This window comes from Hemitrygon akajei, chromosome 11 (assembly GCF_048418815.1).
Source record: "Hemitrygon akajei chromosome 11, sHemAka1.3, whole genome shotgun sequence".
Taxonomy (NCBI): domain Eukaryota; kingdom Metazoa; phylum Chordata; class Chondrichthyes; order Myliobatiformes; family Dasyatidae; genus Hemitrygon; species Hemitrygon akajei.
In genome coordinates this window covers 22,698,714-22,716,824 of record NC_133134.1, presented here as the reverse complement: position 1 = coordinate 22,716,824, position 18,111 = coordinate 22,698,714, and the positions used below count along the sequence as shown (strand labels likewise).

General features: G+C 42.7%; 1 protein-coding gene across 4 annotated transcripts in view; it reads left to right on the top strand.

The window, feature by feature from the left end:
- The window catches only part of fbxl16 (F-box and leucine-rich repeat protein 16), a 167,077-nt gene that overhangs the window by 22,770 nt on the left and 126,196 nt on the right, over positions 1–18,111 (top strand). For all 4 annotated transcript variants that reach the window (XM_073060395.1, XM_073060394.1, XM_073060393.1 and 1 more), the window contains exon 2: positions 11,337–12,047. In XM_073060395.1, coding sequence (XP_072916496.1) covers positions 11,349–12,047 — 699 coding nt within the window. In that variant the 5' untranslated portion in view covers positions 11,337–11,348. The remainder of the gene's footprint in view (positions 1–11,336; positions 12,048–18,111) is intronic.

The window sequence follows — 18,111 nt, the reverse complement described above, 5'->3', positions numbered from 1 at the left end:
CTCTTTCAATCTAATTGATATCAAATTATTGATGTCTTGTGTTTGATCTTATTTGTTTACTGAGTCTCATCATTTTTATATATAAGATGGTGTCTGTAGGGATACGTAATTACCCGCCCACTCATTAACCAGCTGAACACCATATGCAGCGGGGGAATAGTCAGGAGGTTTCTTGGAAAATGGCATCAGAGTGTGGTGACTGGTTGCAAGTTGCTCTTCGCAGGATTCCTCATTAAGGCACTATTGTAATGAATTGATCTGTAAGAATGATATGCAATACAATTAAGACTGTATGAATGACATTCAAGACAAGTCTTTCACTGGACCTTGGTACATGTGATAATAATAAACCAATATATTAATTCTTACCAAACGAAGCATCTGCAGCTATGGATTTGGTTCAATGTCCTGCCTGGTCAAGTATCTGAGATCCTGCTCCATCACATAAGGCTGACCTATATCTTTTTTTTTTACACACAATAGACATTAGTGCCGAGTGTATTAAAACTACACAAGAAAACTACAAACACTACAAGTATAGGAAGTGCCAAAGTCACACTACTGGAGAGAAGTGCTGTTTTGTATTTAGAATGGACCAGTTTTGTTCAGAGCATCAACTGGGATAAACGGATGTCATAAAACCAGGAGGGTGGCACAGTATTGAGGCTGCTAGTGTAATGCTTTACAGCGCTAAGGATCGGGGCTCAATACCTGCCACTGTCTGTAAGGAGTTTGTACCTACTCCTCGTGACCACGGTGATTTCCTCTGGGCGCTCCCTTTTCCTCTCGCCATCCAAAGAGACGCAGATTAGTAAGGGTCAGTGAGCTGTAGGCAGCCTATGTTCGCACCAAGAGCATGCAACACTTCCGGGCTGCCCTCAGTACATCCTCAGACCGCGTTGGCTGTCAACACCCACGGTGCGTTTCACTGCGTTTCGATATTTCAATGTACGTGTGACAGATAAAGCTACTCTTTAATCTTTAATCACTAAGCTCAGTTAGTCCAGGTGCTGAATCAATCCGAGTAATCCATTTATTGGAAAGAATGTTGCAGATCATAATCCAGTTAAAGAGCGAAATAGCTTTTTGATGCGGCCTTGCAGATTCTGCAGAGTAACGCAAGTCAGAAAGCGTGGCAAATGGATTCTTCAAACCTAAAGCCATACATTTTTGGGGCTAGCTCCATCCTATGTGTAATGGGTCCAGTGAGAGGTTAGAAGGTGTGTCATTTTATTTATTTAGATATGCAGTGTGAAACTGTCCTTTCGAGCTATACCACTCAGCAATCCCTCAATTTAATCCTAGTCCAATCATGGGACAATTTATAATGACCAATTAACCCTCCAAATGGTGTGTCTTTGGACTGTGGGAGGAAACCGGAGCACCTGGAGGAAACCCACACGGACACAGAGAGAATGTACTAACTCCTTATAGACAGCAGCAGTAATTGAACCCGTGTCGCCCGTACTGTGAAGGTGGTGCGAACCGCTACGCTACCGTGCCGCTGCTCGGCAGCGCCGGATGTGTTGGTTCTGATTTGAGAGGGAAGCTAGTTTTCGAGCTGGTAGATCCAGTGGATTCAGACCACTGCACCTGCACTGTCACCCATTGTGACTGTGTGGGGCATCCAACGTGACTGCGAGGGGCATCTGAGCGGGTGATGAAGTATCTACTAAGTCCCTGGAGTTTATCACTTAAACAATTTTTTTTTTTGTGAAAAGAATCCCTTTCAGAATTTAGCTCACTAAGAGTGGACCAAGTTTTGATCTAGAAACATTAGAATTTCTTGTGTAACAAAAGGCCACGACTCCACAGTGCAGATAATCAACAACCATCCCAACCCCGCCAACACTCTCATTCTATCAATTTTCATCCAATCTAACCCCTCAGTGCAGATCTTACCTCAGTTTAGTGATGGATGGAGGGGTGAGATAGGTGCAGGATTAGGCAGCTCGGCCTAATAATTCTAGATAAGGCCAGGGGCTATTTTTTTTTTAGCTAATTTGAGACCTTGGTGCTCTTACACAATGTGCCTGTGTCAGGTCTGGATCTAAATATTAGGCCACGTGTCTACAGAATCTCAAACCGCTTTCTGATGATAAGGAAAACAATTTTGAAATACCAATGTCTTATTTTCAGAGTGAGCTGTTGCTTAATTCCCTTTTGTGCTGTGATAGAATCATACAGCATGCAAACAGGCCATTCTGCCCAAATCATTCACTCTTCCATACTATCTCCCAGCACTTGGACCACAGCCCTCAATGCCTAGGTGATTCAAGTACTCATCTAAACATTTCTTAAACACAATCGGTGATTCTGCTTCCATCACACTTTCAGACAATGCATTACCATTCTCTGAGTGAAGAAAGTCCCCTTATATTCCCTTTGAATCTCTTCCTGCATTCCTGAAGTCTATGTCCTCCAGTTCTGTCTACAATACCTCTAATATGGGGAGGGGGAATTGTCCTGCAATCTACCCTATCTATGACTCTCATATTTTGGGATATAAGTCATGTTCCCTTTTAGTTATCTCCACCGTAGGGAGAAAAGACATAGCTTCTCCAGTCTGTACCCCTATCTGAAACACTCCAGCTCTGGTGAATCTCCTCTGTACCTTTTACAGTACCATGCCATCTTTCCTATACATTGAAGACCAGAACTGTACACAGTACTCCAGCTGAAGTTTGACCAAGCTTTTATAAAATTGGAACATAACCCCTCTATTTTGTATTTAATGTCCCGACTAACGAAGCCTAAAGTCCACCATGTCATCTGAACCACATTGTCTGCCTGTGTTACCACTTTGAGACTTGGTTCCTCAGTGTACCTTGTGACCTTTCATTCATGCCCTAACCTCATTATAGCTCCCATCTGCTATTTTTGTCCACTTCACTAAAACATTGCTATCTCTCTGCGGCCTACCAACACTTTCCACACTATCAACAACACTGCCAATCTTTGTGCAAACATACTGATCTTGCCTCTGACGTCCACAACAAAGTCAGTCATGCATATGACAAACAACAATGTGGGACACCACTATTCACAGACACCTAGCCGCAAAAAAAACTCTCTACTATCATCCTCTGTCCATGATGTTGATATAATAAACTCACTCCTGCCTAAAGTCCTGCTCTGTGATGACGTTTTTCACCAGCCTTTCTCTGATTCCTGTTGAGCTGCCTTCTTCTTTAAACTCAACACTGAGATAGAACTTGGGCGATTGTAAGGAAAGCACAACAGTTGTCAGAAGCAGTTGCTAGGAACACTCTGATTCAGGGTTGCTGGGTGCATAGCAACAATTTAAGGCAGGCAAGGCATTCAAACAGGACCCCGACTTATCAATTGGAAGCAGCCCAAGCATTCTCAGAACGCGCTTATCCTGAGGATCAGCTATGACGTTAGAGGGCAACACAATGGCTTAGTAGCTGCAGGACAATTATTTTAAATCAGCAGCGACCACCGATCAGGACTCGATTCCCCCATAGTCTGTAGGCAGTTTGTATGTTCTCCCCGTGACCGCGTGGGTTTTCTCCAGGTTCTCCGGTTTGTCCCACATTCCAAAGACGTGCGGTTAGAGTTAGTGAGTTGTGGGCACGCTATGTCAGTGGTGAACACTCTCCAGCACAAGCCCTGGACTGTATTGGCCATTGACTCAAAATTTCACTGTATGTTTCAATGTACATGTGACAAATAAAGCTAATCTTTACATTATTATGGATATAATAAAACAATGGCCGTAGCTGTCAACATTGGACCCCAACTGGCCTTGTAACACTAATTTATGCTGTAAACAATTTCAAAGCTATTGGTTTGGTGGTAAGCCAGTTCATGCAGAAATTCTGGGCTGGAGGCTTGGATTTCACTGAACAACACATGTGAGAGATGTTGTTAAGTCTGCCAGGTCTCCTGGAGTTTTTGCTTCCTGTTTTCTGGTGGTGGTAAAAAAAGGAGAAAAAAAAATGTTTGGGATGTTGATTGTGCCTGCAGCAAAGCCAGAGGATGTGCACCCATGGTGTCTGGCAGATGACATGCTAGTGTCTTGCCACCATGGAACTACACCGACCTGCAGTGACTTCTGGGCTTCGACGCAAGCTGCATCCATTCCAGACTGTCGTGGATGAGTCCTGTGTTTCCTGTCACTTTACACTTCCCTTTTTTTTGTTATTTTTGTGGAAGAGACAGAGTTGGGAGATCCAACTGTGTGAGAGGGTTCAGAAACGACAAACTGATTTCCCATCTGCCATCTGTCCCTATATTGTGATCTTAGAGGCTCTAGCTTTGCAATATATAGAACACAGAACAAGTAGCCTTTGGCCTGCATTGTTGTGCTAACCTATATATGTTCTGTGATCAATCTAAACTTTCCCTCCTATACAGCACATAACCCTCCATTTTTCTCTATCCATGTGCCATGTGCCTAATCCCTTTCGTGTACACAACGTTCATATCCTTCCATTTTTGTCACCTTTATGTGCCGCTTTAAATGTCTCTTAAATGTCCTGATTGTATCAGCCTTCACCACCACTCCTGGTAAGTGTGTTTCAGGCACTCACCACCCTCTGTGTAAAAAATCTATCTCTGGTATCTCCCCTAAACTTTCCTCAACTCACCTTAAATGGATGTCGTCTGGTATTGGCCATCGCTGCCCTGAGAAAGGTTGTTGACTGTCCACTATCAGGACTCTGGCCTCGCAGCGCAAGAACACAGAACAAGTAGCTGTTCCTGAACCATTGAGTGTGCATCTTCGGGCTGCTGCACTTCCTCCTTGGTGGTAGCAACGAGAAGAGGGCATGTCCTGGGTGATGGGGTTAATAATGGATGCCACATTTTTGAGGCATTACCTTTTAAAAGTGTCCGCAGTGCTGGGGAGGCTGGTGGTCATAATGGAACTGGCCGAGTTTACAACTTTCTGCAGCTTTTTCCGATCCTGTGCAGGGGCCCCTCCATACCAGACTGTGATGCAACCAGTCAGAATGCTCTCCAAAGTATATTTGTAGAAGTTTGTGAGAGGCTTTGATGATAGACCAAGTCTCCTCAAAGTACAGCTTTCTTTGTAAATGCATCAATATGTTGGGCACAGGATATATCTTCAGAAATGTTGACACCCAGGAACTTGAAACTGCTGATCACTCGAGGAGGACCTACGTGTGTTCCCTTGACTTCCTCTTCCTGAAGTCCACAATCAATTCCTTGGTTTTACTGATTCTGAGTGCAAAGTTGTTGTTGTGACACCACTCAACCAGCTGATCTACCTCACTCCTGTACGCCTCCTCATCTCCACCTGAAATTATGTCAATAATAGTTGACAGATAATAATAATAGTTGACAATAATAGTTCTGTCAATAATTGGCAAATTTGTAAATGACATTTTGTGGGTGTAGAGAGTGTAGAGCAGTGGGCTAAGCACAAAACCTTGAGGTGCTCCAGTGTTGATTGTCAGTGAGGAGATGTTACTTGTGATCCACACTGATTGTGGTCTCCTGATAAGAATGTCAAGGATCCAGTTATAGAGTGAAATACAGAGGCCCAGGTTTTGGAGCTTGTTGATTAAAATTGAGGGTGTCATTGTGTGTAATGCTGAGCTGTATTCAATAAACAGCAGTCTGACCTAGCTATTGCTATTGCCCAGATGATCTGAGGCTGAGTGAGATTGTGTCTGCTGTAGACTTATTGTGGTAACAGGCAAATTGGAGCAGGTCCAGGTCCTCACTTAGGTGGGAGTTAATTCTGGCCATGACCCACCTCTCAAAGCACCTCATCACAGTAGATGTGATGGCAACTGGATGATAGTCTCTGAGGCAGCTCACCCTGCTCCTCTTGGGCGCTGGTATGATTGTCGCCATTTTGAAGCTGGTGGGAACCTCCGAGAGACTAAAAACACAAAAAAAATCTACAGATGCTGGAAACTCAAGCAACTCACCCTACACCTGCCCCAACACTTCTTCCCTCACCACCGTCTTAGGCCTCAGACAGTCCTTTCAGGTGAGGCACCATTTCACCTGCAAGTCAACTGGGGTGATATACTGTATCCGGTGCTCCCGATGTGGCCATTTATACATTGGGGAGACCCGCCGCAGACTGGGAGACCGTTTCGCCGAACACCGGCGCTCAGTCCTCCAGCAGTGGCGGGATCTCCCTGTGGCCACACACTTCAATTCCACAGACCACTCCCACTCCGACATGTCTGTCCATGGCCTCCTCTACCGTCAAGATGAGGCCACACGCAGGTCGATGGAGCAATACCTTATCTTCCGCCTAGGTAGCCTCCTACCTGCCGGCATGAACATTTAACTCACAGACCTCCGTTGATACCCCTGCCCCCCCCACCTCATCCCTATCTATAATTTTAGTCTGGTTCTCTTTCTCTCTCTTTCCCCCCTTCACTACAATCTCCCCCCAGCCCTACCTTTCTTTCTCTTTTATTTCCCATAATTCTCCACCTTCCCCCCAGCCCATTTCCCTCCAGCCTATCACTTCCCAGCTCTCTACTTTATCCCTCCCCCCACTTCTTATCCCCCCTCGACCATCCCATGTTACTTCACTCCTGATGAAAGGTTTTGGCCGGAAACGTTTTCACTACCTCCTCCCATAGTTGCTGTCTGGCCTGCTGAGTTCTGCCAGTATTTTGTGTTTTTATTTACACACAAAATGCTGGAGGAACTCAGCAGGCCAGGCAGCAACTATGGAAAAGGGTGAACAGTCGATGTTTCAGGTCAAGACTCTTCATCGGGCTGGATTGAAAATGTCTTAAAACGGTCCTTCTAGTTGCTTGCCACAGGTTTTCCCTGCCCTGTCAGATACCCCATTAGGGCCTGACGCCATATGAGGGTTCACCCTCTTGAAAAATGTTCTGATGTCAGCTTCCAAGACAGAGATCACAGGGTCACCAGATGCTGCAGGGATCCGCAGCAGTGTAGTTTCATACTTCCTTTCAAAGGTGCGTAAAAGGCATTGAGCTCATCTGGGAGTGAAGCATCACAGCCATTCACAATGTTAACTTAGGAAGTGATGGCCTGCAAACTCAGCCAGAGCTGACATTTTATTGCTCTTAAAATAGCCTTCTGTAGGTTGTACCTGGACGTACTTATACCTCCTTCACACCTGAGTGGACCTACCATCAGTCTAGTCATCCTCAAGTTGTTGTTGCACATATAAAATGCCCCGGGGTTTTCCTTAATCCCATTCACCAGGGCGTTGTCATGTCCCCTTCCAGTGCTTCAAGCCCTTTCTTAAATTCCTTCCAGGCTACTTGAAGACTCTCAAGATCCCCATCTGACTTATGCTTCCTATACCTGAAACATACTTCCTTCTTGCTCTTGACTAAATGTTGCATCTCTCTTGTCAACCACAGTTCCTTCACCTTATTATATTTTCCCTGTCTCAGTGAGACAAACCTCCTAGAACACCATTGTAAATAGTTCCTTTCCAGAATCCTGTGCAAGTAGTCCTGCAAGTTCTAATTCTGGCTGGTTCCTAGTGATGAAAGAGGCCTGTTTAATATCTTTGAAGCCAAGAAATATGTTAAGCTTCTGAAACTGTAAAACTTATATCACCGAACTCATGCTACAAATGCTCTCTGACTTGGCAGCAAATGAAAAGAAACTTTGGAAGATAGAAACAGGAAGAGTTTGTTTAGCATCTGTCGATAGGAATTGTCCTGAAGTTCAGTATCATTTATTTCCGGAGATCTATTCAAATCCATTTTACTATCAAAAATCAATCAACCACAGATATAAGATTAAACATCCCTGGAATATTAATCACCATTTGAAGGCAAAACTCCAGCTTTTACCAAATCTACTTGTAGAAATCTTTCCTAAAGCCCTGGCTCTAAATTTTAAGCTTGCTGTTGACCCCATGTGACTTCAAACCACAGGCTGATTTGACTCATAAATGTATTTTGAAATAGTTTCACAGTCCACTTAGTTCAAGTGCAGTTAGGGATGGCCAATAAATCCTAGTAGTTTTTCACATCCTGTGTTTGAATAAGTATACAGTCGGCCCTCCTTATCCATGTGGGACTGGTTCCGGGACCTCCAGGGGAAACCACAAAACGCGGATGCTCAAGTCCCTCATTTAAAATGGCGTAGTATTTTCATATAACCTACGCATATCCTCCCGTATACTTTAAATCATCTCTAGATTACTTAAAATACCTAATACAATGTAAATGCTATGTAAATAGTTGTTATACTGTAATGTTTAGGGAATATTGACAAGAAAAAGAACTGTACATGTTCCTCTCGCTCACAACACAAGCAGTGAGCGAACGAGACTTTGTTCCTTGGACGCTTTCCTCAACTCTAGCGCCTACTATAACTTCCAGAGGTTGCCTTCAAGCAGCATCAATGAGGTACAGGCTGGAGAAAATGAATTGAGCTCGTTGGCTGCAAACATGAACCTTTGCAAAGGTATAGCAACAGTTGTACAAAATGCTGCAGTAACTCAGCAGGTCAGGCAGCACTTACAGAAATAAACAAACAGTCAACATTTCGAACTGAGACTCTCCATCAGCACTGGAAAGGAAGGGGCAAGGCACCAGAATAAAAAGTTAGGGGCAGGGAAAGGAGGACAAGCTAGGAGCTGATAGGTGAAGCGATGTGGGTAGGAAAAGTAAAGGGCTGGAATAGAATGTATCCAATCGGAGAGAAATGGCAGCTCCGGTGATTTTAGGCCAATCCCTGGAGCTACATACCTATCAGCAATAGGGTTTTGGCAAATGAGCTATAGTCCTTCAAAGTGGCAGGACCACAACTTAAAGTGACTAGGGATAGGGAACAAGTGACGTTCAGGCTTCTTCCAAAACTGCCACGATGCTCTGCGTAAACTAAGATACGTGAGATCAGATCTTACATTATCTTTTTGTTTGTTTTTATACTGCGTACATTGTGAACAATTCTGCACATGGAAGTGGGATAATTCCTTTGCTTTGTTATAACCATTTTCCATATCATAACCTAGGCACAATGCTGTGGGCCAAATGGCCTGTTCCTGTGCTGTACTCTTCTGTTAACTAATGACTTGAAAATTTGAATCCCTGGGCTGTATACCTTTTAACAATTTCATAATTAATAGCAGGCTGAATGTGAACAATTATGTTAAATACCAGGACTTGTAGATAACATGCTGAATCTTTGCTCACAGTTGTTATCCACAATGCTGTCTTTATATCATGTTGAAAATGATGTATTCCTCTTCAGTGCTACCTTCTAAGATGAAGATAAGCTGTATCACAGAAGCACAACTGATGTATTTATTTAATACCATCACTAACACATTTCCCAAGTAGCTATGTGGTGTTCATGCTGAGAATATTAAAAGCAGAATCTCCAGCTGATCAAACTGTTAATCTAATGGAATTCTGCTTTTTACCCTGAGATATAGAGAATACAAAACTGCAATATGATGATAAACCCATATAAAACTGTAATGAGACCTCAGAGTTTCTTGTTCAGCATTGTTCCTCACAAGCAGAACATTGAAGGTTTAGGGCAGGTACAATATGGGTTCTCAGCAATGGTGGCTGAACTAAGGATGTGTAAGTAAGGGGAAAGATGAGAAATTTGACCTGTCTTTCTGAGAACAATACAGGCTATTCACAAGGTAGGTAGAGCATGGCATGCAAATACTTCTCTTCCTGGTAGATGATGATTCAAGATTAAAAGTTCCAAGGAGCAATATTGACTGGAAGATTTACTGGAGAGCAGGAGAAACTGGTTTGCTTGGAGCTGTGGAATGTAATTCCTATCAGTTCCAGCAATCAATAGAGCTTGGTAGATTGGTAATTTGGTCTATTGTTGTCACATGTACTGAGGTACAGTGAAAAACTTGTCTTGCATGTAATTCATAGACATCCATTTATGACAATGGTGCACTGATGCAGTATATGGTGATACAATACAGGTTGCAGAATAAAGTGTTTTAAGTACAGAGGAAGTGCAGTGCACATAGGCAATAAGGTGCAAGTTCATAAGTAGATCGTGAAGCCTAGAGTCCATCTTATATCACTAGGAAACTCTTGAATAGACTTATAACAGTATTATAGAAGCTTGGTAGTGTGTGCTTTCAGATTTTTGATTCTTCTGCCCAATGGGAGAGGGAGAAGAGAGAATGCCTGGGGTGTGTGGGGTCTTTGATTATGCTGGCTGCTTTACCAAGACAGCAAAAAGTGTGGACAGAGTCTGTGGAGGGGAGGCTGGATTCCATGGCGTGTTGAGCTGTGTCCATAAGTCTCTGCAGTTTCTTGCGGTCACACGCAGAGCAGTTGCCGTACCAAACTGTGATGCATCTGGAGAAGGGTCTCGGCCCAAAACGTTGACAGCACTTCTCCCTGTAGATGCTGCCTGGCCTGCTGTGTTCCACCAGCATTTTGTGTGTGTTGATGCACCTGGAGAAGATGCTTTTTTGTTTAGGTAAGAGTCAGAAGGGGCATGACAAATTTGTTTAACCTCCTGAGGAAAGTAGAGGTGCTGATGAGGCAAAGGCATCAACGTGGTTGGACCAGGACAGGCTATTGTGGGATGTTCACTCCTAGGAACTTGAAACTCTCAGCCCTCTTGAAGTCAGCACTGCAGGGGCATGTGTAACACCCCCTTTCCTGAAGTAAGGATTAGATTGTGCAGATGGATGAAGAAAGACAGTTTGAAGGGGTCTGGGTACAGGGTGGAGTTGGAACTATTCACATATAAGATCTATACAAACACGGATGTATCATAGTTTGGTATATGGCAACTTCTATGCTCTTTACGAACACTATCTCACTGTTTTGCACTATTTTTGCTCTCAATTTTGCAATATTTACTGTATATATTTCTTATTGTAATCTATGGTATATTTTGAGTATTGCATTGTACTGTTGCCACAGAACAAAAGATTTCATGGCATTTGCAAAAGTCTTATGCAAATATATATACCTATATATATTACTTAAGGCTTTTGCACAGTACTGTATTTGTCAACACAGAGTGGAGAGCGAGTTTGTAAATCTGGCAGGAGCAAAGGATGTTGGGAATTGCGAGGGTGGAGCGCTGCTGGAGGGGTGTAGAACAGATGGCAGAGAAGGAGTTGTGCCAGAGGGTAGGGGTGGTGTAGGTGCAGACACACCCAGCCCTGAGGTACCTGGCAAGGTTATTTGATTTTATATATGTGTGTGTGCCATGCCCACCTTAGACTTTTGCACAGTATTGTACATCAGTGATACTAAATCAGATTCTGATTCTGAACATGGACTGCGAGGTGCATTGTGTCCTTCTGTGCTTTGACCTTTTTACATTTATGTATATTTTGATTGTCATTGCTGATGTATTGACCTGTGACCTTTGTTTGTCTACAGCGAATTTGAGAAATGTCTACACATAGCTCCAGTGACATCAAGTCTCCCTGCATGCCTAGGAACGGACTAGTCAAGATCCCAGCCCAGTCCAATGGATTAGGCTCAGCCAGTATCACCAAAGGAACCCCTGCCGCTAAAAACCGCCTGTGCCAATCTTCCTCCATCCCAACATCACTTCCCCCACCTCTACCTAACTACAGTGACCTGCCTACTGTGGCACAGGTACCATCAGCATCTCTGTGCCCAGTGACAGACTCTATACCACTGTTGGAAACAAGCGCTGAGGAGAAGTTGCCAAGTACATGCCAGCCAGCAGGGTCCAAAAGAAAACTGTCAATCTCTTCAATGGAAAGACAATTGCCCATTTTGGATGAGAAGATCCTCAACCGACTCTTCTGGTACTTTTCCTCTTGCGAGAGATGTGTTTTGGCACAAGTGTGTAAAGTATGGAGGAAGTTGCTGTACCAGGTCAAATTCTGGGAAGGCATCACGCCCATTCTCCACGCTAAGGAGCTATACAATATACTTCTCAATGGCGAAAAGGAGTTTGTCAATCTGCAAGGATTTGCCATTCGTGGTTTCGATTCCTTCTGCCTGATTGGAGTCTCTGATCTGGACATTTGTGAATTTATAGATAACTACCCTTTGTCCAAGAAAGGCGTGAGGTCTGTGAGCTTGAAAAGATCAACCATCACTGATGCAGGACTTGAGGTGAGATGTCATCTTTTGACTGTTAATATTTTTATTGACCTCTGTTACTCTGTAGTCCTATTAATCTTCAATGAACAGACAAAGCTTTTCATCTCCTACTTAGTCAATCATGTTACACATCACGTTACAAATCAACAGTAACTATTTATCAATGCCACTCAGTGAGCTCTCCCTTAGTTAATACCGTCACTTTATCTATTGTACAGTGTAATAACTTCTATTATAGTGGCTGGGTGTGACGAAGTATTTTCAAAAGTGGTACACTTAGTAAATAATAATGCCAGTTTTACTAATGTCTGAAAGATTTATTTTGAAGTGCAGTAAGTCTGTTTGGTTTAAAATTGATTATATTGATTTCCTTTCTACTTGAAAGCAGCAAACTCCCGTTTTGTTATTGTTTCGAAGAGCAAGACTCTTGCAACATTAGCAATGAAGTGGCTAGAGATAGATTTTAGTAAATACAGGTGTAAAAATTAATCTCAGGTAGGTATATAGTGACATATATGTATATTGATAATAAGTTTATTTTGAAATTTGGACTTTGGTGTGGTGTACAACAAAGATTCCAACAATACATGTAGACCTTGATTTTAACTCAGAGTTGATTTTGAGACAAATCTAGACCTGGGTATTTTATCCTAGGGTTTCTTACAAACTGGCAGATGTTCCACATGTCAGATAATAAACCCTTATAGTAAGGGTTAATAGATAGTAAGGGTAATGACACAAATGTAATGGGGGACTTCAATATGCAAGGGGATTGGGAAAATTAGGTTGGTGTTGGATCACAAGACTGGTAGTTCGTTGAATGCCTATGAGATGGCTTTTTAGACTATCTTGCGCTTGAGCTTCCTTGGGGAAAGGCAATCTTAAGATTGGGTGTTGTGGACCAAATCAGATCTTATTAGTGAGCTTATTGAAAAGGAACCCTTAAGAGGCCGCGATTGAATTCATATTGCAATTTGAGAGGGATGAGCATAATTCAAATGTATCAGAGTTGCAATGGAATAAAGGGAATTACAGAGGCATGAGAGAGGAGCTTGCTCAGGTGGTTTGGAGGAGGATACTGGTGGGGATGACAGCAGAGCAGAAGTGGCTGAAATTTCTTGGAATAGTTCGTTCACAAGGTGCAGGATAGATATGTGCCACAGAAGATGTCCTCAAATGGCAGGAGTAGGCAACTGTGGCTGACAAGAGAAGTTAAGGACTGCATAAAAGCCAAGGAAAGGTATTAAAAGTGAGTGGGAAGTTGGATGATTGCAAAGCTTTTAAAATCCAACTAAAGGCAACTAAAGAAGTTATAAGAAGAGAAAAGATGAAATATGAGGGAAAATTAGCCAATACTAAAAGCTTTTTCAATTATATAAAGAATAAAAGGGAGGTAAGAGTTGACATTGGACCACTGGAAAATGATGCTGATGAGGTAGTAATGGAGAACAAAAAAATGGCAGATGAACTTAATAACTACTTAGCATCAGTCTTCACTGTGGAAGACACTAGCAGTGTGCCAGAAATCTGTGAGTGTCAGGGAGCAGGAGTGAGTGCCATTGCTATTACAAAGGACAAAGTGCTAGGCAAACTGAAAGGTGGATAAGTCACCTGGACCAGATGGACTACACCCCAGAGTCCTGAGAGAGGTTGCTGAAGAGATAACGGATCCACTGGTCATGCTCTTTCTAGAATCACTTGACTCTGGCATGGTCCCAGAGGACTGGAAGATTGCAAAAGTCACTCCACTCTTTAAGAAGGGAGGAAAGCAAAAGAAAGGAAATTATAGGCCAGTTAGCCGAACTTCAGTGGTTGGAAAATGTTGGAGTCTATTATTAAGGATAAGTTTCAGGGTACTTGGAGACTATTGATAAAATAAGTAAAAGTCAGCATGGTTTCTGTAAAGGGAAATCTTGCCTGACAAATCTGCTAGAGCTCTTCAAGGAAGTAACAAGCAGGGTGGACAAAAGAGAGGCAGTGGATGTCATTTACTTGGGTTTTCAGAAGGCACTTGATAAGGAACCACACATGAGGCTGCTGAACAAGATAAAATCCTATGGTGTCCTAGGAAAGATATTGGCATGGATAGAGGAATGGCTGACAGGCAGGAGGCAGCGAGTGAGAGAAAAGGGGGCCTTTTCTAGTTGGTTTCCAGTGGTGTTCATATTGTTTGTTAATGATTTGGATATTGGAATTAATGGTTTTGAGACAAAATTTGGACATGATACAAAGATAGATGGAGGGGTAGGTAGTGCTGAGGAAGCAATGCAATTGCAGCAGAACTTAGACAAATTGGAAGAATGGGCAAAAAAGTGGCAGATGGAATACAGTGTTGGGAAATATATGATAATGTATTTTGGTAAAAGCAACAATAGTGAGGACTATTATCTAAATGGGGAGAAGGTTCAAACATCATCAGAGGTCCAAAAGGACTTAGGAGTCCTTGTGCAAGGTTCCCAGAAAGTTAATTTACAGGTTGAGTCTGTGGTAAAGCAGGCTGATGCAATGTTGACATTAATTTCAAGGGGAATAGAATATAAAAGCAAGGAAATTATGCGGAGGCTTTATAAGACACTAGTCAGGTCACACCTGGAGTATTGTCAACAGATTTGAGCCCTTTATCTCAGAAAGGATGTGTTGTCATTTTGAGAGAGTCCATTCACGAGGAGATTCAGGGAACGAAGGAGTTAACATATGAGGAGCATTTGGTAGCTTTGGGTTGTACTCACTGGATCTTAGAAGATTGCAGGGGGATCTCATTGAAACCTACCGAAATTTGAAAGGTTTAGATAGGGTGGAAGTGGAGAGGATGTTTCCTGTGGTGGGGGTATCCAGAACTAGAGGGCGCAGCTTCAAATTTGAGGGGTGACTTTTTAGAACAGAGGTAAGGAGGATTTTTTTTTTAGCCAGAGAGTAGTGAATCTGTGGAAAGCTCTGCCATGGATTGCAGTGAAGGCCAAGGAAGGTCTTTGCTTCCTTTACTTTCTGTGGTGTGAGGAGGTGAGCCCTGGATAATTTCCCAGATCCCTGGGTATGCTTGGGGATAATATATGGAGTGAATTTCTGATCTCAAGGTGTACTAGCACAGCTATCAGCTTCTCTTAGCACAGCATTACAGAAGAAGTGAACTCCAGCTCCATCAGCACTAGGACCTGGATACAATACAACAATTGCACCAATGACTTTCAGCAGCAAGAGTGAGTACTGTTCTACATTCATCCCAAACTCTATTCTCATAAACCTCAATATTTCCCTTCACTATATTGCATCCTTCACTACCAACTACATGCCACATTATATCAACATCCATTCCCATATGTCACCCCTTTATATTTCTTACAATATAGAAGAGACCACTCGCCCCATCAAGTCAATGCCAGCAGCTCTTGAACAATCCAATCAATCTCACTTCCCTGCTTATTTCTTGGTAATCAACTCTCTGTCACATGCCCATTAACTTCACCCTAATCCTTCCAAATATTCACCTAGAATGAGGATAACTTATAGTTGCTTGTTAAGCTTCTGATCAGCATATTGGCATTTTGGAGGAAGTAGGAATAACTGGGAAAACCCATCTGAAGCATCCAGGGAAAACCCATGTGTAACACGCATTCATCCACAACATTCTTGTTTCCTGCACTCTGACCATTAATGTTTCCTGTACTGTTCACCTCTCATCGCTACCGTAAACTATCATGAACTTTTGGCAGGACTCATGGCCAACTTTGCATTATATGTATCTACACCCATTTTACTTCTTGTCACCCGACCTGCCGTTCTTTTTCAGTAGCCCCATGTAAACAGTCTACGTTTCTTTCTGCCCGACTTGTTTTATGAACAAGACTGGAGGAGGGCCAATTGATCCGATGTTCCCAGGAGATGGGGCAGGAAATTTTGGATATATGTGGGCCTGTGAAAGTTCTGTGTAATGAAGGTATCATTGATCAGAGCTCTCATAGGCCCACAAACATACAAGATTTCCTGAAGAGCCTTTGATAATTCATTAAGCACTCCAAAACTGCACACTGTAAACTTGTTTGTGTAGTCCACCCACCGCCATACTGAAACACCTCTTTTCCTTTACGTCATAATTTCTGCTAAACATCTAGAATAGGAGCTCCCAACTTGGGGGTCCATGGACCCTTTGCTGAATGGTATTGGTTCATGGCATAAAAAAGATTGGGAATCCATGGTCTAGAATCTTTTGAAGAGGACATACATTTGAAAGAGAATCCTTCAGGGCAGACACTTCCATGCTTTAAATCCCACACAGAGAATGGCAGCCTGACTAGGTGGAAATGAATCTACGGAGTCTGGTCTTCTTACACCTAACCTGAGAGGAATGGGTGCTAGTGGTAGACACTGTATGAGAGACAGCTCAATTAAGTGCGAGATCTTCTTCCCATTCTGCAGACGATAGAAAAGAGGACTTAATGGGAATTGTATCATTCACTTTAGCCTGACTTTTTTTGCAGGTCTGTCAAAAAGTTTCACCATGCTGACAGAGTTAAACTGTGCCTTTCCATTCCAGCTGTTGTGAAAGTTCAAAATAAACTTATTGTCAAAGTACATTCTGTATTTGCTACCATATATTACCTTGGAATTCTTGCAGGCATTTGCAGGAAAAAGAGAGACATAATAGAATTTATGTGTAATGGACCAGATTTGATAAGGGAGTTTAAGATGAAGGAACCTTTAGGAGGTAGTAATCATAATTTAATAGACTTCTCCCTGCAAGTTGAGAGGGATAAGCTTAAGCCAGTTGTATCAGTACTACTGTGAAGTAAAGGGAGATATTGAGGCATGAGAGAGGAGCTGGCCAAATTTGATTGGAAGGTGTCACTAATAGGGATGACAGCAGAACACCAATGGCTGGAGTTTCTGGAAGAAATTCAAAAGGCGCAGGATAGATTCATCCCAAAGAAAAAGTATTCTAAAGACAGGACTAGAATATAAAGGCAAAAATGTAATGCTGAGACTTTACAAGGCACTGGCGAGGCCTCCTTTGGAGTATTGTGAGTAGTTTTGAGCTCCTTATCTAAGAAAGGATGTGCTGGCATTGGAGAGAGTTCAGAGGAGGTTCATGAGAGTGGTTCCAGGAATAAAAAGGTTATTGTATGAGGAGCGTTCGATTACTCAGAGCCTGTACTTACTGGGATTTAGAAGAATGTGGGGGGTCCTCACTGAAACCTATAGAATGTTGAATGATAATAGAGTGGTTGTGGAGAAGATGTTTCATATAGTGACCAGAGAGCACAGCCTCAGAATAGATGGGTGTCCATTTAGAATGGAGATGAGGAGGAATTTCTATAGCCAGAGGGTGCTGAATCTGTGGAATTCATTTTCATTTTCAGAGGCCAAGTAATGGGTTTATTTAAGATGGAGATTGATAGGTTCTTGATTAGTCAGGACATGAAAGATTATGAGGAGAAGGCAGGAGGATGCGGTTGATAGGAAAAATGGATCAGCCATGATGAATTAATGTAGCAGACTTGATAGGCCAAATGGCCTAATTCTGCTCCTATCGTTTTTTGGTCTTATGGTCTAATTTATGAAAACCTATAGGTAAATAAACACTAACAAACAAGCAATGTACAAAATATGTCTAATTGTGCAAATAAAAACTAATACTGAGAACATGAGTTGTAGAATCGTTAGAAGTGAGTCTGAGGTTGCAGAATCAGTTCAGAGTGGGGGTGAGTGAAGTTATCCATATGGTACAGGAGCTTGATGGTTGTAGGGTAATAACTGCTCTGAACCTGCTGTTGTAGGTCCTGAGGCTTTTGTGCGTCCTGTCCAAAGGCAGTAGTGAAAAGAGGGCATTGCCTGGGTGGTGGGGGTCTTTGATGATGGATGCTGCTTTCCTGTTGCAGTGGTGCATATAAATGGTTTTCATCTCTCATGCAGTCCACCCTGAATACTGTGGGGACCGCCAGGGACGCTGCATCAGGTCCTCACACCCAAAGTGCATGCCTACTCCTGCTTCAGTTTTTACTGGAAGTCCTCATGCAATCTGGTATCAAACTGTGACTCAGATAAACTTGATGCCTGCCTGGGATACCTCAGTGAAATAAGT